The following is a 21,230-nucleotide window of genomic DNA, read 5'->3' on the forward strand; positions in this document are numbered from 1 at the left end:
GAAGAGCTCCAAGCCTTTCACAAACACGTCTACACATGCATAGGAAATGAGTTGATTCAAGTCATCATCACCAGTCTGGAGAAATAAAGTGCACGAGCAGCGGGATGAAGAGGAAGTGACAAACTCTGCAACCACCACACAGCGAAGTGTAGCCTAAACTTGAAAGTCAAACCTTCACTCGGTCTTCCTCCTGCACTGGAAACCAGATGCTGCTGGAGCAGTTAAAGGAGAGTCATTAAGCTTCCCACTTACAGTCCCAGCAGTTCATCACCCAAGTTCTAAGCGCAGGTGACAGCCAACTCTATAAAGATAATTAAGAAATTACACCTGTCCTCTGCCCAAGGTTCAGCCAAGGTGGAAAAACAAACTGGCCCTCTGTCTGGAACATAACGTTCATTAAATTCCATTAGGACAATGGACCCAACTGTCCCCAGGAGGATAATTTTTCTCTCTGTGTGCCTCACTCTGTCCCTGTTGCTCTCCCTCTGACTACAGGACATATTAGGAGGCCATCCATGGATGTGAAACACTCCTACTTGTTACCCTCAGCCATGTGTCTTTGTGTCACAGTATCCCCCCCCCCTGCCTCTGAATCTGACCTGCTGCACCACTTTTTCCCCTTCCTCCACCCCTCTCTCTTTTCTGCTCTCCAAACTCTTCACTCGTGGGCTCCTCTAATGATCCAGTCCACCCCTTCAGCGGCTCGCCTCTCCCATTCAGATCAGACGAGGGGCAGTTTGAGGCAACGTTAAGAGTAGCAGTGTGAGTTTTTATTGCATTCATTATTCAAGCTCACAGAAGTGGAGATTAGTGCACTTTGAGAGTGTGCGGCGTTGAAATATTTATATTAGGAGAGAATGAGATGGTTGGATTGGTCATGTTGAGGTGAATTCTGCTTTTATCCATTTCTCTCTCTCTCTTTCTGTGTGTGAGTGTGTGTGTGTGCATGCAGGGCGAGGTGTGTCAGAGTGGCTGAGAGGCAGTTCAACTCACATTCACAGCTTTGATTCTTTTTTTTTTTTTTTTTTTTTTGCTGAAAATAAGATTAGATTAGACAGCAATAGCATAGAATTTAAATTAAGCTTTGGTTACACAACAACATCAGCACCTGCAACTGAGTACAATTCTTGTCAAAGCTGGATTACTCAGCAGGCAAAGTGGGCTAACCGGCCTGGGGCACCAGACCCCCTAGGGGCCAGGAATATCTACCTTCAGGATATGTCAGGATATGTTTTGGTGGTTTGAGTATGTGAAACTTGTGAGGACTTTGCACCACTTAAAAGTGAGACTACGCAACTCCAAAAAGAAGAAAAAACACAATCTTTCTCATCTTTCTCTAAAGCAAGCTAATACTAGCAGACTTTAGGTTCAGGATGATGCTGCGTAACTGACCTCACTGACTCATTTCAATGTTGACTTTATGACTGCAATAGTTGTGGTTCTGTTACATTACATATTAGCGTTTACCATCATCCTGTAATTGCCACATGTGGCCACAATGGCTGCTGTTCAGCAAACGATGCTTTAAGTACAATATCAACTTCAAACCTCCAACACGTCTTCTACCTTAAAACTATTACACTGCACCTGTAACAGAGACCCCGGCAGAGACCTAACAATCTGTGTGATCTTTGACTGCACACTCGTAAAAAATAATGCATATTAAGGGATATTGGTTACTGCAAACAGAAATCAATATCTGTCCCTCCCTAGCTTGATGGTTTTACAGGAATAACATAAATATGCAGAATCAGCGTTCTGAGAGCTGTTTTATGTTATTTTTTTTCTGAATAAAGACACAATATACAAACCCAAAAAAGTTTGGATGCTGTCTAAAACATAAATATAACACAATGTGATAATTTGCTAATCCTTTTTGACACTGGATTAGTGCTATTTGATTTTCTGACTTTAAAGGTTTCAAAACATGTCATCAAAGGAGTGCAGCTGAAAATTAGCCAGCTGGCTTACGCTGGCACATTTACAGAAATGTTGACTAATGTGCGTTGTCCCTATAAATAAAGAAAAGGAAAAAATACAGGCATAATTTCAAATTGAAAACACTACAAAGACAATATATTTAATGTTTGACCTCATCAGCTTCATTGATTTTTGGGGACAAGTGGGGACAGGAGCAACTAAAGACTGGGAAAGTGGTGGAATGCTCCAAAAACACCTGTTTGGAACATTCCACAGGTAAACAGGTTCATTGGTAGCAGGTGATAGTGTCATGATTGGGTATGAAAGGGACGTCGTGGAAAGGCTCAGTCGTTCACAAGCAAGAATGGAGCAAGTTCACCACTTTGTAAAACACGATTGTATAAAGGATATTAGTACATGGGCTCAGGAGCACTAGCAAACCTGATAATAGATGCAGGCCACCCGAAAGCTAAATCAACACAAAGTTGAACAGCTTGCAGGCCTATTATATGGTATTGCCTCATATTTTACATACAATATAATGTAATCAGACCTGCAAACTATAGAGTAATAGAAAACAGTATTACACGCCACAAGACATAAAATGATGTTCATAAAGATATATATCGCATAGACTCCTAATCATTTTGGCTGTGTGTGTTTGTGTGTGTCCATGCATGAGCTTCTCTCAAACTGAAAGCAAAGCATGATGGGAAAGTTTTGGGGGCAATATCTGGATTGTTCTAGGCAGGATAATGTCAGATAGACCCCCAGGGGTTTTTGCATAAACACACACAGACACTATTACACAAAGGACCATCGCTCTCTCCCTAAATCTGCTCTCCCCCACCCATCCCCCATTTTATCTCCCTCTTTCCCTGTCGCTCCCTCCGGATCACAGCCGACTTTACGACATCTTGTCTCATTTATGTTTGCTGACACATCAGCAGTGGCAGCAGAAAGATAAGCGTGAATGTAAGAGAAATGAGAAGACAGGAGGGGAGTGGGAGAGGGTGATCAACAGTAATAGGGAGCAGTGTGACAGAGGGGAGACTGACTTTTAAAGAGGTAGAAGCGTGACGGTGTAAAAGATGAAAAGAAACAAAAAAAAAAGACACGTAGAGAAAGAGAAGATTATTGAGCCTCATGTGAAGGGCGGAGACATTAGGACGCACACAGCTCTGTTTGTGCCTCAGGGACTAACAGTCTTTATTACATTAACCAACACGATACCAGCCTGTGCCTTTCTGTCCTGCTCTCTCTGTTTTCCTCTCAGATCCAAACCTTTCCATTTACAAGCCTCTCCCAGATAAAGAGCTCAGTGGTTTGACGTCATGTACAAAATTTTATCTAACAAGCAGAATTTGCATTCACCCTAAAGCACATCTGATGACGAGCTTTCCCAGGAATTCACAGGAACTTGAAAATGATTGAATCATCCATATAGAACAGGACGTGAAAAGAGACACGATGAACTAATGTAAAAATGAGGTTGCATTTCCAGAACATCTTCCTTCCATCCATCCTGTATTTATCCCTGTGCAAGTTACTATAAAGAGTAATAACACCAGGCTGTGCTTCTCTACCCTCTGTGAAAGTTTAAGCCTGTTTCACTTGGATGTGGTCAGAAATATGCTTTGTTGCACCTGTAACCACACCCAGCAGTGATGTCACAGCGTCTTAGGGTACACCTGGACATCACTGCAGCAAGGTGAGACGGTGAACTACTGGAGGTCAGCAAAAACAAGGTTTTCAGGAGTATTACATAACTCTTTAATGATCAATTTAGCACAAAAACATACTTTAAGCTGCTAACCTATAATGCTCTCCTGTATCAACCTGTGTGCAGAGTGAGGCCCTCAGACAGGAACCTACTGGCTGCTCACTGCAATCCTTTAAATCTCCTTCTTAAAAATCATTGTATTGATATCTCTCTACATGTTTATGCATGATGTCTTTCTGTACCAGGGGAAGCTCCTGCAGGTGTTCACTCCACCAACTGATGAGCACTCATTAAAGGAGAGGAGGAAACATATCAGTGAAATCGCTCGGAAAAAGGCTTTTTCACTGCCGGCATTTTGACTCTTCATAAAGTAGGAAAAGCACAGCTGCTACTTGCAACATTAACGATGGCTCTGTTCCATTCAACTGTCCCAGTAAGTCATGACAGTTTGACAGTGAGCCAGCATGCACGGTGCCAACACCCTGAAACTGAAGCAGCTAAATGAAATTCAGCTGCCATTCATAAATTCATTTTTTACACCTCTGCTTTTCCTTATCTTCTGTGAAAAACGCCTATTGAAACCTGCAGGGTGTTGGATCCATAGCACATTGTTAGCTACCCTGAGTTATACATTAGACACAGGCCTGTAGATTTATTCTATTATGATGCTTTTATCCTGTTTATTATGATTATTATTATTACTAATGTAAAGCACTATGCGACATTGGTTTTAAGAAGTGCAACAGTATACAGATAAACTTGATAATTGTCAGATGCACTGTATGTATGTGGAGGATTGTACTGATAGTATAAACATTATATGTGTTCAGAAAAGCTTGGTGGGGTGGCAGTAGCTCAGTCCATAAGGACTTGGCTTGGGGATTAGAGCTGGAGAGGTGCTAGTTCACCTCCGGGGGCACTGCAGAGGTGCTTTTGAGCAAGACAATTAACCCCTAACTGTTCTGGACGCTGCACTGTGGCCACCCATTACTCTGATTTCTCTCCACATCAGTTGCATGTGTGTGTGTGTAATATAGTACTAATCAGAGAGTAAAGATGAGTTTCCCTCAAGGACCATTAATAAAGGAGTTCTTCTTCTTCCTCGAAAATGTTCACACCTACAATGAGTGGAAGGCTGTTTGGACTCTCTGTGTGACACCTCATAGTGTTTGCAACCCAAATGGTGGTGCTATACACAGAATTAACTCATGTAAACCATTATTTGGTTTCAGTCTCTCAGCCCTTTCAAATGCATTTATGTTTTTATATAACTGTACTTATTTTAATCATTTTGATTTTCTACAGTTCCTTCTTGGTCTTTTTTTCTGTAATTGCTGATTTTGTAATCAGTAATGTCAAGCTTCTTGTTTGTAATCTTTTTACACTGTATTGATTCTCAAATGTGCGTAGAAGGCGGGGACAGGCCAAAGAGCAGTGCTTCATTTCACTTTAACTCCATTAAAATCCTGTAACTCACCTGTTTCTCACCAGATACAAACACAGAGAAAAGCACACACACTTGTCTAGGGGGGCTATACTAACCTTTTAAACCAATCTGAACGTGTCCCTCTTGCTTTAGAAACCCATAATTGACAGTTTGATTAGGTCTTCTGCAGCCTGAGGCGGTGGCTTAAGGAAAGGGCCTAATGCATTAATGCCTTGTTTACGCCTCCGCAAGTGCTCGCTGCCATCTAAATCTGCTTTCAATCAAATACCCAACAATCCAGGTGAGAGGTGTAGTGTTTGGAAAGATTTTTGTCAGGAAATGTACAAGAAAGTGATCCATGCTCCTGAAAGCATCCCCCCCCCAAAAAAAAACAGATAAATAAATAAATAAAAAAACAGAGATGGAGTGAGCAATTAAGTTTACTTAGTCTAAGCAGATTGTCATTGATAATGTCCATGGTTGAATTTGGATCAATTAGGGGCTGGCAGATGTGCAGAATCATGGCTGACCCCAGGGCTTAAAGAATACAATCCAATTTTCCACAACAAATGTAATACCATTAGGCTGGATAAAAACAGACAACTCACAAGGGAGGAGTCTCTTAAAAACCAGGGAGGGGGATAAGACAGAGAGAGAGAGCGCCGCTGCTCAGAGGAAAGAGACAATACCCACAAGGACTTCGAAACACAGAAACCTAAAGACTGGAAAGTTCACTCAAAAGAAAGTCAAACTTCTCAGAAAACGAGCGCCGAAGAGGATAGAAAACATGGGAAGAAAAGAATAAACAACCTCACCTGACCACTGCGAGGGAGATACTCAGTCTACTGTGGCCAGAAAGCAGAGCAGAGCTGACAAGGCAAAAGAAACCAGTGAGTGTTTGAGTTTGGAGTGTTAGAGCTCCTGCAGAGCCACAGCGTTGGTACAACAGCGCTGGAGAACAAACTTTCCTCACAGCTTAATGGACTGAACTTCAAATCAACTCTGAAGAGAGCAAAAACACCTGAAAGAGCAAACAATAAATTGAGCCACTGCACTGACGCTGATTGAGACCCAACACTGGGGCTATGAGGATTTTCAATAAGAACCTTCGCCTTCAGGACGTCACCATCATGTACTTCACTGCCCTGGCCGCTCTAATGGTCATCTTGGTGGCTTCATATCAGGCGCCCACCACTGCTGTCGAAGTGTCCAGCCTTAACTCAAACCCCTCCAGCCGTCTCCCACCTCTCCCCATGCCTTTCCGTGTGCCCCTTGACCCACGCGGGGAGCTCCAGCTGGCCTGGAACATCAGCTACGCCAACCAGGAGATCTACATGGAGCTGAGGGTGGCAGAGCTCAAACACGGCGTGGTCCTGGGGATGTCTGACCGCGGGGAGCTGACCAACGCTGACCTGGTGGTGCTGTGGAACACAGGAACTAAAAGCTACTTTGGGGTAAGCAGTGCAGTGACTATCTGCATAACCTTTCAGATGACTGAATTTAGGAGGTTTGGAGGTTGAATTTATAAGATGCCAGACTGACACAGGACTTGCCTCTAAAATATAAGGATTTGAAAGGTTTCTAAACAGAAGGTGTAATATCACTTTCTCACTCTCTCTATGTTCACTTGTCAGATTCATAAAAGCACAGAGATTACATGACGGTCCTGAGGGAGTGGAGGTTTCCCTCTTTCTTAGTGTTCCTCATCTGTCTGCGGTCCCTGGGGTGTGAGATTGGTGTTTTTGCATGAGGAGCTGGCGGACGGCTTGCTTCATGATCACATAGTCACAATGGATGTTATCGGGCCCTGCTAATTGGAAATCACTCAAACTGCACTAATAGCTGAAGTTCATCTGGGAATCATTAGAAGATATTAGCATAACAAATTGAATTCTGTCCTCATTAAGGTGTGTAAAATGCCTCATTTTGGCTCTTTTTAACAAAGATTTCTTTTCTGATATATTTTTCTGATAAACAATTTATCTTGAAATAAAAATCCCATTTACATTTCGATTCTTGTACATTTGGTCGATACGGTTTCTGTGGAATTATTAATCAGAAACAGGAAGCAGGGTGAATATTGATTGCACTTAAAAATGATCCCCTGTCAATCTATCTGTGTCGCATTAACACAAGAACTGAGGCCAACATCAGATTGGTGGGTGAATGGATGACGTGTGTTGGGACCTTGAAGACTCTGTTTCTGCAGGAAGCACCTCCTGGTTTGTAAAAGCACTTACAATTTACAAAAGGTGAAAGCCATCAGTAAATAAGTAACTGCTATCTGCCTGCCTATCAGAAAGTATCACGTTACTTTTTTTTTTTTTTTAATGATCAGCCATAGCTTAAACTTGTTTTTGCTTATTTTTGAGGATCATGTCTGCGTTCATGGCTAATGGATCACACACAGTATAAACTGTATTACTATTTATTTTATAGCTGATTGATATCCATGGAATAAAAATAGGCATTTAAAAAAAAAACAGAGGATGAGCAGTCAAGTGCATTTGTAAAGGTTTATTGACTTATTCAGCAGAGATAAAACACAGAAAAAGAAATCTCTGCCGGGAATCTCTGCTATGATTCAATCTGAGGCCGGAGGGAGCCTGCAGGGCTCCAGAGGCCACTCTCTAGGCGCAGACACGAAGGCTATTGGATGGTTTATATCAGAGCGTCAGGAAGGATGGAAGTAACACACAGTTGCTCAGGTCTCATAAGTCCCTAAGCAGTCTGTCTTTATACCAGCACATCTATTTCTGAACACATGTTGCTATTCCTTGAATAATAATCCACAAATCAGACCACCAGTTAAATAAGCTAGTGAACTGCCTTTGAGGTACCGTAGACACCTTAGCTTACGATAATCAAGGGATAGATTTTGGTGCTTTAAAATTATCTTTGATGTAATTAAATGCAATGTAATTAAACAAATGTAGTTAACAAAGTGTTCTTATTCTCATCAAACTCTTTTGGAAGAATGGGAGACACTGCATGGCATTCGTTTACAGTAGCTTTGAGCCCTGTTTTTATTTCCGCCTAATTTCTAAATTTAGAACTGTTTCCCGTCAAGGCACCCAAATCCCAGTGTATCGCATTCCTGCAGTTTCAAATCAAACCATCAAAATGTAGCACTCGTATCACTGTAAAGTATTTTCTTGTTACATCGATCCTCCCTGCTCGCCGACTGTACCCCTCTCTTTGTCCCTTCTGTCTCTCTTCTCCCAGGAGGGTAAAACTACCAGCAGAAAAAAGGTCACTGCTATAGTCTCTCTCTCTCTCTCTCTCTCTCTCTCTCTCTCTCCCTCTCTCTCTCTCTCTCTCTCCCTCTCTCTCTCTCTCTCTCACTCTCATTCACACACGTTACTTCTCACAAAGCCAGGCACATTTTAGATATGCTCTAGTTCATGGACTCCTAAAATCCCTTTTTAATTCAGTGTATTCAAATCAGGCCATGTAGACTTTGTCTGAGATATGAATACAGAGGATGGGGTGACTAAAGCACATTTCTAAGTATATTCAGTATTTTTTAGTGATACTAATGAGTCAGACAAGAGAGATACTGATTAATTTATACCTTCAGGGATTCTCTAATGGACAGGTGGGGGTACCTGTACCTCCCTTTGGAAAGCACAAATCCCCATCAGGACCTAAATAAGGATGGGTTAAATGTTTTTCAAAACAATAATCACACACACATGTACGCCGAATGTGTTTTAAGTCAAAGTAATTGTCCCTATTCTCCATAGTGGCCATGAAGGCATTCTAATGGAAGTGATTGAGGACAAAATCCACAGCCCTCGTTCTGTGAAGTTTAGTCGAAGTTAATTAGAGGCTTCAGCAGTCTGAAATCAAGTGAGTGTCTACCAAAGTTAAAGTCATTTTTAGTATGAAATTCCCTCTTTGTGATAATATCTCTCCACCAAAGCTCAGCAAGGAAACAGTGTCCAGGGAAATATCTTTTTGGCATAACATGCAGTCAGTGTCTGGATAAGGAAGAACACATTGAAAGGTGTAAACGCTTGCAGAATGTTAATAGCAGGTGTTAGTGGGGCCCAGCATTGGAATCAAACTGGGAGTGGATCAGTAAGAGATCACTAACTTCATCAATAGTTGATCTAACCAAAGCCCTCTCCAACCTCAACATAACTAAAACCAAGACTTTACATATAATCGTACCATTTTCAAGCCTTAGAACTGAATGTTTTCTAAATTAAATAATCCAGACATGACTCTGTCTCTCACTCATCTGCAGAGGTTGTAGCTATTCTGCGCACAGACATGTAACACACCTAACACATACTGCACGCTGCCCACATTTTATTTTAGATTTGTATATACTGTATGTGTTTTCAAAATCGTTGGTTTCAGAGTCTTTGCTGTTTGTGTGGAACAGTTATATAAGAGGGACATAGAGGGAGGCAGAAATAAAGACAGAGATCTTTGGTGCTATTCTGGACAGATATGAATGTGAGAAACATAACAGAAGCAGATAGACTGAGCTGTTGCAAAGCCTGCTGGTAGAGAAGTGGAGTCTTGTACACTGGGTTGGGAAGGTTTCCCAACATGAACCGCCACAGTATCACTGATTTCCTGGATCATGATAACATATGCGTCTCATAATCATAATTCAATATCATATAATCCACTATTAAACAACCCATTAAAACTGTGTGGGCTTGTTTTAAAGCTTTCTTTCGTGTTCCCCTTCAAATATTTATCTGCAAAATTGAACCCCTGCTTACTTTTTTTTTACAATATATATTTTGAAAAATGCGCATCTGCACTTTCTATTTATTATAACTCTCCAGCCCGGTTTGCATGGACACACAGTGCCCCTGAAATATATTCAGTATTCACGGCTGAATAAAGAGTTTCATCTGGCGAGGCCGGCTCTGCTGTGCCGAGCCTCCATACCTCCTTTAAAATGGAAATGAGCCATTTCCATAAACTGTTCCTCAAATATGCAGTTAAGAAAAGGTTGTCTATTGTCTAATCTCCACCCACTTAAAATAGAGACCGTATGTGATGAATGACAAGAAATACAGATTTGCCAAAGTTAATGTGTGTGTCTCTTCCTTCAGGATGCATGGAGCGACAGCGAGGGCCACGTTTCATTGGACAGCCAACAAGACTACGAGCTGATCGACGCCAAACAGAAACCCGACGGATACTACCTGCTCTTCAAAAGAGCGTTCAGTACCTGTGATCCCAGAGACTACCTCATAGAGGTGTGCAAAGTCTTTCCTTCACAGTGTGTGCGTGTGTGTGTGTGTCTGTGTGTGTCAGGGAAGCAGAATGTGGGTCTATTAGTTTCAGAGTGCGATTGTGAAAATAATTTGTTTTTTGGACTTTTTAACAGCAACATCAATTCTGTCTGCTACCGAGTACTCAGGATAACCTCAACGAGAGGCTTTCCTTTGGTGGATTGGTTTATGGATGCATTGAATTTTTAGAGAAAATTGGTCTCTGCCTCTTTTATCTTAAAACTCCACTTTTTTTTTGCAGTATCTTCACTTGGAAGAAATTCTTAAAACCTGAATGAGCAGCAACAAGTTATTCTAACTGCTGGAAGAAGGTTCACACAGCTGACCGAGCTGTGGCTTTCTTAGCTATCCTCATGTTAAGCTTGTCCATATCTCATGAGCTGTGTAAACTGCCAGAGCAAACTCAGCAGTGCACCCGTTTACCCTCTACTGAAGAATCCTATATGGATTTAGCCTGTCTGTTTAACCTCACTGGCTAAGGCAGGAGATTCTCCTCTGCTGCAGTGCTCTGCTGTCAGTAGTCTCCCTGTTTTCCTCTTCATCTTTCTGCTGTCTTCTTCATTGGCCACCTGTCAAGCACTTTGGACTTCACTAACCTGTATGAGAAGTGCTATACAAATCACGATTTACAGCAGGATTTTCTCCTTGACACTGTTGCCCCACCATTCTACCTGAGCGCACACATGTTGCTTTGTATGTCCCGGATGACCTAAAGCAAAAATGATGTCTGTCAATCCTGAACTGACTGAACTTGACAGTGAAGCGGTGGTGACAAGAACATGGGAGGAAGGCGGGTAAGATGGTGTTCCAGTAATGCATGTGTGAGTGATGACTATGGAGCGTTCATGGTTTCAGGTGTGGATATAAAAAAAACTCTGAAAGTTGGAATGACCACCCACTGAAATGTTCATTATAACGATTATGGTTTCCATGGCACCACATCAGACCTCTAAAGTTGCTGACACAAAGCCAGTGCTCATCACTATGACAACATAATGAAAAGCTCTCTGTGTTTGCCTTAGCAGACATTTCAGCCAAATAATAATAATCATGAGAGACTTAATTTGGAATACGCGTCCCTGCTGATTATGTCCTGCTTCGTGCTTTTCATTTCTGTTTTGGTCAGGAGGGAACTGTGCACATCATCTATGGATTCTTGGATCAACCACTTACCTCTCTGGAGCAGCTGAACCTGTCCCGGATCCACACGGGAGTGCAGAGGGTGCTGATGCTGCGCCCCGACACACCTTCGCCCACGCTGCCTCCAGATGTGCAGACGCTGGATGTCTTGGCGCCAAACGTCATCATACCAAATCAAGAGACCACCTACTGGTGCTTCATACAGACGCTGCCTGAAAACATGCCCAAGAACCACATTGTTATGGTATAAATGCCTCTAAAAATGGAAACCATTACATTGAGTGTATTTACACATAGTAGAGTGGGTGTTTCAGATGGAGATGGTGCACAGGCAGCTATTATTGCTCCTTATTTACCAGCTGGGCCAAACAAAACAAGAGCCGCACTGTCATGGTTAGAAAGAAAAGTATTAATCCCAGAAAATATATCAACCCAACAACACCTCACTTCACATCTTTATTTTTGTCCTCTCAGAAATAGATATAGTGTCTATAATGTGATGAAATGTGAACTGCAGAATGAGATAGAGGAGTTACTGCACAGAATATTACATTCAGTTCATTTCAGAGATGTTTTCTATTGATTCTGAGGTAACATCATTGCCACAACTTTCAGCCAGCAGAAACACAGAAAAAAAAACACGACTCTCTCTTTTTCACTTGTTTCTTTTTCCGCCTCTCTCTGTGTCTGTCAGTATGAGTCAGTGGTAACTCCAGGTAACGAGGCCATCGTGCATCACATGGAAGTGTTTGAATGTTCTCCGGATGTCAGCGATGTTCCACAGTACAGCGGTTCCTGTGATGACAAGATGAAGCCGGGCAAGCTCAACTTCTGTCGCCATGTGCTGGCTGCATGGGCTATGGGTGCTGAGGTGTGATGGGAAACAGACGCTCACGCACATTCTCTTACTTCCATCCTCATGACGTCTTTCCAAAATGCAAAAACCAGTCCTGCAAACGTATCCTCAACACTTGACTGAATATAACTTTTATGATACGAATAAGTCCTGACCCTAAAACTGCCCCTTGACGATGGAACAATCAGCCAGAGTGTCATTATTCTGCAAAAGATTTAACACTCGAGCTGCCCATAGGCGCAGCTATACAAACAGCTAAATAAAAGCTGAATGTAAAGCTGAATAAACATCTACAACAACAACTTTTTTAATGCACATAACAGGTGTCGAATTGAAAAAGAGTTGGAATAGAGTTTGGTTTTGGTCCAGTCCTCGTACCTATTATAAGAGATAAACAAAAACTCCTACGTGAGTAATATCCAAGCCTAAAACTGCGAGCAGAGAACCTTGTAAAGATGATCCCACACGCAGCACAAATCTATTACAAGCTCGGAGACAGTCTGTATGTGGGAAGTCATGCTCATGCAAATATTCACAAACCTGCTCAACATAAACCACATATTTATGTGCATCGGTATCTTAGAAAGAGGTACATCCACAGGTTTCATCATGGTCTTATTCACCGATGCATTCAGTCCTGGCTATGGCCTCGCACTAAGCTAGCCAACTACTCAGCCAGCTAAAAAAACTGATCAGTCCACTCGTTGAACTTCATTTGGGCATTCAGCTTTTTCCAGATTTTTTGGAAACAGGCCTTTTTTCAGGCAGCGCTCCCAAATGTAATATTAACTGCATGAGAAACGTACCTGTTTCCACAGCCAGCTAGTCAGTCAGTCATGTATCAGGCATTAAATCACTGCACTTATGTACTATGGCTACCAACCAGCCAGCTGACCAAGCAAGCAAGCAAGCCTGCTAGTCACATAAAGCAAAGAGGACAGGCAACGGTGAGCCTGTCACCATATTTCTCTGCTCTGCTCGCCACTGTATCACAGCCAGCCTGGCCCCTCTCTGATTGGATTATCTGCCAGCCAAACAAAAACAAGCAGGATGCCTTCTGTGAGCTGTGAGCTGTGAAGACAAGATTAGGTGGGAAATATTCAGGCCTCTTTCATCACCTCTTAATAGTGTTGTTTCATTCTCCCCGGCACCGCATGAGAAGGGAAACGTGGCCTTGCAAAAAAAAAAAAAAAAACACAAGAGAGAAAGAGGGGAAATAGAGTGGGGGAAGTTTGAGAGAGGAGAGACGCAATAACGTATGACACTGTCAGAATGGGAAGAGAGAGGACGGCACCAGAGGAAAAGAGGTGCGTGTTGGGGAGAAAGCAAGTCCCGAAGGACTTTACTCTTACGACATGATTAAATCAAACAATTCTTCCTTCCATTACAAACTGCGTGTATCAGCAGAAGCGAAAGGCTTATGGTGGACCTCCCTTTGAAATGAAGAAGACACTGATGATGAATCATGATTAAATCAAGATTCCGTGATAATAGCGTGGAGGTTTGACGCCCATGGGGCCAGCAAGGAAAATTAATTCTCGCTAAGATATGCAGAGCAGTTCAGGTTCCAAGGAGTCAGAGAGGGAGAAAAAGAAATGATACCTCACAAGTTCGACCAGCATCCCCGAGGGCGCATTCATATAAGAATTATTTCTCAGGTGTGGAAATAATCCATAAACATTTTTCCCCAAAGGCCTCAATCACATTTAAAGGTTCTCAGCAATGAACGCAGCTGATGCAAAGATTGAAATGACTGAAATCTAATCGGTTTTCTGTATCATACTCAGTTGAAAATGTCTTTTTCAGTCTTACAAACTGTTGCTGTTACAGTTTTAAATCCTGTGGGTGGTTGGGAGTAGGCATGCTGTTATTTTTAGAGGCCATCATCAAAAATGGTAGAGGATCACACTAGCAGGGCCAGAGAGGCTCTCTATTACCTCTGTGTTTTGGGCCAGAGGATGATATAATTGTGATTCGTTAGATATACCGCTCTGACAGGGGATCGCATCTTAAAGAGGATGGGGTACTGACTTCAGGTGGATTGGGGAAATTGAATTTTAAGACATCCTACTGTGGCTGAAATGAAACTTTCTCACCTGGAAGCTTGAAAAACACCTGTCAAAGCCAGATAGACGTCTTTCAACACATAATTGGTGCACGTTTGCACAGGAGTATACATGTGGGTGACTTCTTTTCTCACCCTCTGACAGTGTCTGCCTTGAACAGAATGAGCAGGATATGATGCAAAAAGAAAAGTTATTTTCCAGAAAGGTCACAGTTTGTGACTGTATAGTTTGGTCTCCTTCACTAAAACACTTTGTTTAGAGAGATCTTCCTCACTCCCACTGTTTCAATCACCAGTCCAATCCCTGGCAATATTTGTACTACTCAACAGCTCTAAATCATCTGTACACTATGTGAGGCTTTGCAATGACTTCAAAGCAACTGTGCATAATTGAGAGGAATAATGAAGTGTGTGTGTGTGTGTGTGTGTGTGTGTGTGTGTTTGCAGGCTTTTTACTATCCTCCTGATGCAGGGCTGCCCATGGGTGGACCAGGCTCTTCGAGATTCCTTCGTCTGGAGGTCCATTACCACAACCCTCTCCTTATAGCTGGTACATACAGAAACACACACACTTGAACCTGAGCATATACTGACACACGTCTTTTTTCCTTCACACATGCAAGCAGCAGGATTCCCCGTATCCCCCCGATCAGTGCCGGGCTTATCTTCAGCAGAGCGATTCATTTAAAATTTTCCAGATATACCTTTTGATCTCGCCTGTACGAGTCACAGCAGACTTTGCCTTCCTTATCCTTATCTGACCTCACGATATGCAGGCATCTCCTAATTCTCTCCTTCTTCTTTTTTTTGCTTTACAGTTGTATTCTGTTATTATGATTGTGTGCATCGTCTCATCTTCATCCTTCAAATGTCCCTGCAGTTCAACAGAGATAAATGGAAACGCTTTGCATCAATGTAGAATCCCTGACACAAACAATCGAGCCAGAATAATAGAAACACTGGTGTGCTCAGTGATCTTGATTTGGTTTGTTTTTAAAGTATGTATGGAGCATTTTATGCCTTTATGAGAAGGCCGACAGTGGAGAGATAATAGGAAATAAAGGAAGAGAGAGAGAGATGGAGGATGACAAGCAAACAAAAGTCCTTCACTGGAGTAGAACTGAAGATAAGGGAACCTCCTTAATTAGAAATATCACCAGAACCGCTCTTCGTATCTGAACAGTGTTGTCAGGCTGTAGTCATTTTTTTTTTTTTCACATTTTTCCTCAGTGGGCTTAGCAACTGTAACACCGTCTCCTCTGGCCTAGATAAACTCCAGGTGATTCAAAATGCAGCAGCTTGTGTATTTACCTGGACCACATAGAGAGCACACCTTTTGCGACATAATCTCACTTTCTATTGTATTGCATCATATTCATCTCTGGAATCCTCCGTTTGTTGCTCTGCAGATAAACAGCGGCTGCAGTAATTACATTTTTTTATTCATTCATACATACTTCATAGCTCGGTTTAGTGCAAAATCATTCTGGCTGGAATTTTTAATGCCATCTACTAGCAAGATGACTGTATGTGACGTATTTTAATATTCCATGATATTCCTTACGCAGGCCGTGGGGACTCATCAGGGATACGGCTGCATTACACCCGCAGTCTGAGGCGGTATGACGCAGGGATCATGGAGCTGGGCCTCGTTTATACTCCTGTCATGGCTATCCCACCCAAACAACACACCTTCTATCTCAGTGGATATTGCACCTCCAAGTGTACCCAGACAGTGTGTATACAAACAACTCCATCATTTACTGCATTATTTATGGTTCAAATGTTGGGTGAATACTTCAGCTGGTGTGCCACATTTTTAGAAGTTTTGGGCCCTAAAACACAAAGCTCTTGGTTTGACCTTACATAGTGTGTTTCTCTGTCTGTCTGCCCATTTGTCTGTCTAGGCTTTGCCTCCAGGAGGAATCTATATATTCGCGTCCCAGCTGCACACCCACCTGGCGGGTCGTGGGGTGAGGACAGTTTTGGTGAGGGGAGGCAAAGAGCTGGAGGTGGTACAGGAGGACCAGCACTTTAGTACACACTACCAGGTGAGCAACAGCAGGCCTCAGTTTACCCAGAGGAACTCGGTGCAGAGGTCCCCCTCTGTGCAGTGTGTTATTCTGTATTAGACTGGAAAAAAGTGAGTTTTGCCTACTTTCAGGTACTTGACTTACACATCACACTGAGCTGTGTGCCACTGGGATGAAGATCATCCTCAGCAAATAACGTCTGAAGCTAGTTGTTTTAACTGACTTCTCCTACTGCACCTTTTAAAACAGACACCAGCCATTTTGTTACAATTAAAATAGAAGAATTAGTTTTTAATTTCGCAGTGGGTGATCCATATATACAAAGGTTTCATAACAAACAAATGCTTCATTGTCGCTGTTTACTTGTTGCAAACAATACACATTCGGTACTATATTGAGTATCTAAAAAACAAATGATTGTGACCATGTTTCCTGTAACAATGGGGGATGAAGGGCACACAGGAGCGAGCGTGTGCGGCTCTGGCTACACAGATGAATTGATAGTATTGATAATAAAAACACACAGCATATACCTACTTGCACTACTTTTGATTGACGTACAGTTACTGGCCAATCAACAAGTACCTGAGCTTTTATCCGAGCTCTTGTCCAATTTGCTGACCCGTCAGGATTCTACAGAAACGATTCTGTGATTAGCAGCCTCAGCTAAATCAGTCACGACGTGAATTCAGGCCTCATACGTTGAAACACTGACCATCAAATCTGACAAACAGCAACATTAACATTACTGAGAGACAGCAGACAACATCTGTTGTGTTTTTCTTATGCACAATATCCTGAGGCAGGTAGACACACACACATGCATGCACGCACACGCAGAGCACAGAAGGACATCTGCTCCACTGCCTGATACAATCTCCAGCTGCTGTTGATGTCAGATTAATCTGAGCGTACCTGTGTGGCGGTGTTGTTTCAAACCCTGCAGCCTCATTAGGCGTATGAAGACTTTATCAAACCACTCTCAGCAAAGCTATTAGACCTTTTCACACACACAGCTAATAAGTATGAAAGCTGCCTCCAAGGAAAGCTTCAAGAGCAACCGGTGTTTTATCTTTCTGTGTTTGAAATAAATCTACCGCGCACAAAGTGTTTAATTAAGCCCACAACTAAGATGTTGGGGAGGGAAATGCATTGTAGAAATAGATCCACTGGTAACAAGGAAATCTATTTTGACTTTGGAAAAGCTTAAACAAAGCTTGGTTCTGTTCAATCCAATTAGATCATTGTCAGTGTTTTGGAAATGGAGAAACCATTCATTCTAATCACATCATAGATAACAGCCTTATTTCCAGGTTTAGTGTGTTTTCATGTCCAAACACACAGATAAAAGAACACAGAAACCTCAAATATGAACGTTCAGTGTACTGTGTCTTTCTCTTCTTGGTTACAGACGATCCGAGTTCTGAGGAAAATGGTGAACGTCTTACCTGTGAGTATAAAGTTGATCATTTTGTCTGCATTTGAAATGACCAAAGGCAGTGGGATTTTACAATTCTGCAAGCTCAGCCAGCTACTTCTGAATGGCAGTGCCCCAGATGTATCCCCCCCCCCTCTCTTTGCATTTAAAGTATTGAATTAGAATACATAAGGTGCTTAAATGGAGTGTTAATAGGGACAGGCTGTAAAATCAGCGCTGTGATAGGAAGTTCTCAGGAGACAGACTGAACTGAACTGCAGCAGCTGAGCTCATCAAGGCAGAACTCTGTCCCCGCAAACAACTGGCTCTCTTAAATAACTCCCCGGATAACCTTGAATTATCTTCAACGCTCTTTCGTTAAACTGGAAATATGGTGAACCGCTGGCGTGTTTGTGCTTGATCCTGCAGGGCGACGTCCTCATAACAAAGTGCACTTATAACACAGAAGATAGGAGCAAGCCTACAGTGGTGAGCAGCACCTATCAATACACCACACTTTGTATATTGCTAAAGTTCACCTTGGGCACTGTCAACAACAGCAGAAGCCCGAGTATAGCCTTCTCTTATCTCCCTCCACTCTCGTAATCCTTCTGCTCTTTGTGCTGTGTGTCTACGCCTTCCTCTCCATCTCCATCCAAATCTCTGTCCCCTCAGGGAGGTTTTGGCATCATGGAGGAAATGTGTGTTAACTACATTCACTACTACCCTCGAACAAAGCTGGAGCTCTGCAAGACCCACGTTGACACAGGACACCTTCAGAAATTCTTCAACTTCATTAACAGGTAGCACACGCACAACCCATCTCTCCCTCCCTCAAATCATTTGCTTGTTACCCTTGTCCTTCGTTCTCTCTTTTTTATTTTGCATCTTCCTCTCCATCTCCCGCGTGACTAAGCAATTTTTGGTCTCAGCATTCATCTCTTCCCCCTCCACCCTTCGCTCCCGGGAACCAGACTGATTACTTCTTTTAATCTCAAAAACCAGATGCTTTGTCCTTTAAAGTGAAACTGTGTTCTCCTAACGCCAATTCTAACTGCTTTTTTTTTTTCAATCTCGTCCTCCTTTCTCAATCTCACCCTGCCTCCCTCTTTTATCGACTTTCCTTCAACCGCTCCCTCTCTCTCCTCCCTCCAGGTTCCACGGAAATGACCAGTGTGTGTGCGCCGACGTTAGTGTGACGGAGCAGTATTCTCAGCTACAGTGGGACACGTTCACCGGAGAGGTGCTGGACTCCCTTTACAACACAGCCCCCATCTCCATGCACTGCAACCAGTCGACTGCACGTCTCTTTCCTGTAAGTCCCCAATCACTCACGCACCTGACAAGGCAAGCTACCAGTTAAACCAGTTTAAAAGCAGACATCAGGTGGAGAGCACAGTCAGACCAGATGAACGGACAACTTGTAATATGAACACACTCACTCACACACACACACACACACACACACACACACACACACACACACACACACGGACACATGATGTTTGGATCAGAACGGACAAATCAATTATAGTTCAAAACTGTGCGGTGGCCTTGATCAAGTTTCTGTCAGAAAAAAAAAAGTTTCTCCTTGATGTGTAACATCAGTTGTGCAACAGCAAACCAAACACACAAATACACCCACATTTAACACATAGACAAAATAAAATAAGCTGATGAGGGTTTGGAAACTAGCACAAAACCCCACACCAGGAACAGGATGGGGTTCATGAAAGGACGCATACACAGCACACTGCTTGATCTCCTCATACGTGCAGAAAGATGCTGTATTCATTTTCATTCATTCATTTCGTTAACGTCAAGCACAATGGGTGGTCTTTTTCATCAACTGTCATGCAGTCCATTAATGGTGCCGCCGCTGGAAGGCAGTTGAAAGTCTTTGGCTACGACCGCTTTCAAGATATTTTGGGTGAAGCCATCAAGCGTGAAATAATCTCAAAGTAATTCAGCAGTCAGGCTCATAGTCAGGCTCTCACACTGTTAGTCTTTGTAGTGTCGATACTCCATATAAAGGGCAGCAGATTGGCACTAAAAAAAAAACTGCAAGGAATGATGAACAACGCTCCAAACTACAGGCAGGACTTCTATTAACAAAATTGGTAAGGAGAGCAAAAAACTTCTGAAGTTCAACAAAAACAATTTGGAGCTGAAATCAGCCACAGCTCACGCTCCCCTGCTGCAGAGAGGTGACTGGCTTTTGACTCCCTCACTTAGCTGCAACCCACCAGCTGCTCAGGCACACATGAGGTGAGCTCCACACGTCCAAAGCATTCAAAGAACATGTAATAAAAGCAAAGCAAAGCAAAAGAAACTCACAAAGCAACGACATTTAAATTGAGCTCTCAGCACACACAAGTACACCGGCTCCAACAGTTCTCACTTTCAGCGAATCAGACGATCAGCAACAACATCACAAGCAGGAAAAAAAAGTGACAGATTAACTGGCAAAACACTGACCAGAAAATAATAATTTCTCACAAAAACACGGCAATGTTTGACCTTGTCAAAAAAAAAAAAAGAAAGCAACAGCCTTTTCACAGTCTTAACGCCGTCCCACTAAAATACACTCAAGGCTGCAAAAAAAAGTGTACTTTTTGAAGATGCACTGTGTTTCATACACTGGACTGTGACAACTGTGCAGTTATCTAATGAAGCCTGTCTAAATATCTTTTGGCCGAACAACCCATCACCAACGTCATGTATCTGTTTCTGTTCAGGGAGAGTGGGACAAACAGCCTGTACCGGTGGTTACCTCCATCCTTGAAAAACCTCGCTACCCCTGCGAGGGAGGAGCACTTCCCACCAGCCAACCACCCCCGGTCTGAGCGCGGGGGGGGGGGGGCATTACAGCATGCTTCAGGCCAGGAGAGGACAGCTAACCTGAGGAAGGTTAAAGAAGTAAAGAAGCTCCTGTGACTTTGCAGAATTTGAGGTGGATTTATCTGTTTTTATCTTGTTTGGGGGACAGATAACGTCCTCTACCGGGTTTTCTGACACCTGCTGTAATTATATGCTTCTATAAACATCCACTGTCGGTATTATTGAGAGTATGCACACAATCATAATCCTGTTCCTGTTTCAGAGCATCAAAGGCCATTTTTTCTCAAGATTGGAACTGGCATGTCCCAAAGAAAAATAAGTGGCTGACAAATTGGTGCTGGGTAAAGTAAAGTAAAGCATTTGGCCATTAACTTCTGCTGCGTTACTTTAGAAGTAAATTATTCCACTTTGTTCCCCGTGATTCTGATAATGACTAACAAGCGTCATTAAGACATGAAACATTCTGTTATCTGGCGAAGATTCAGTCTGTAATAAACAGTTCAATAATGAATGACTTGAGTGGTAATCAATCAAAACGAAAAAAA

General features: G+C 42.6%; 1 protein-coding gene across 1 annotated transcript; it reads left to right on the top strand.

The window, feature by feature from the left end:
• Window positions 1–4,999: 4,999 nt before the first annotated feature.
• On the top strand, window positions 5,000–21,217 carry dbh (dopamine beta-hydroxylase (dopamine beta-monooxygenase)). Its single transcript, XM_076759000.1, has 12 exons — window positions 5,000–6,523; window positions 10,151–10,297; window positions 11,460–11,717; window positions 12,168–12,344; window positions 14,842–14,944; window positions 15,963–16,129; window positions 16,302–16,445; window positions 17,839–17,877; window positions 18,274–18,333; window positions 18,520–18,647; window positions 19,000–19,159; window positions 20,583–21,217. Exons 1-12 carry the CDS (start codon window positions 6,155–6,157, stop codon window positions 20,688–20,690), a joined length of 1,860 nt encoding a protein of 619 aa, XP_076615115.1. The 5' UTR covers window positions 5,000–6,154; the 3' UTR covers window positions 20,691–21,217.
• Window positions 21,218–21,230: the final 13 nt, after the last annotated feature.

This window comes from Chaetodon auriga, chromosome 19, assembly GCF_051107435.1.
Source record: "Chaetodon auriga isolate fChaAug3 chromosome 19, fChaAug3.hap1, whole genome shotgun sequence".
NCBI lineage: Eukaryota > Metazoa > Chordata > Actinopteri > Chaetodontiformes > Chaetodontidae > Chaetodon > Chaetodon auriga.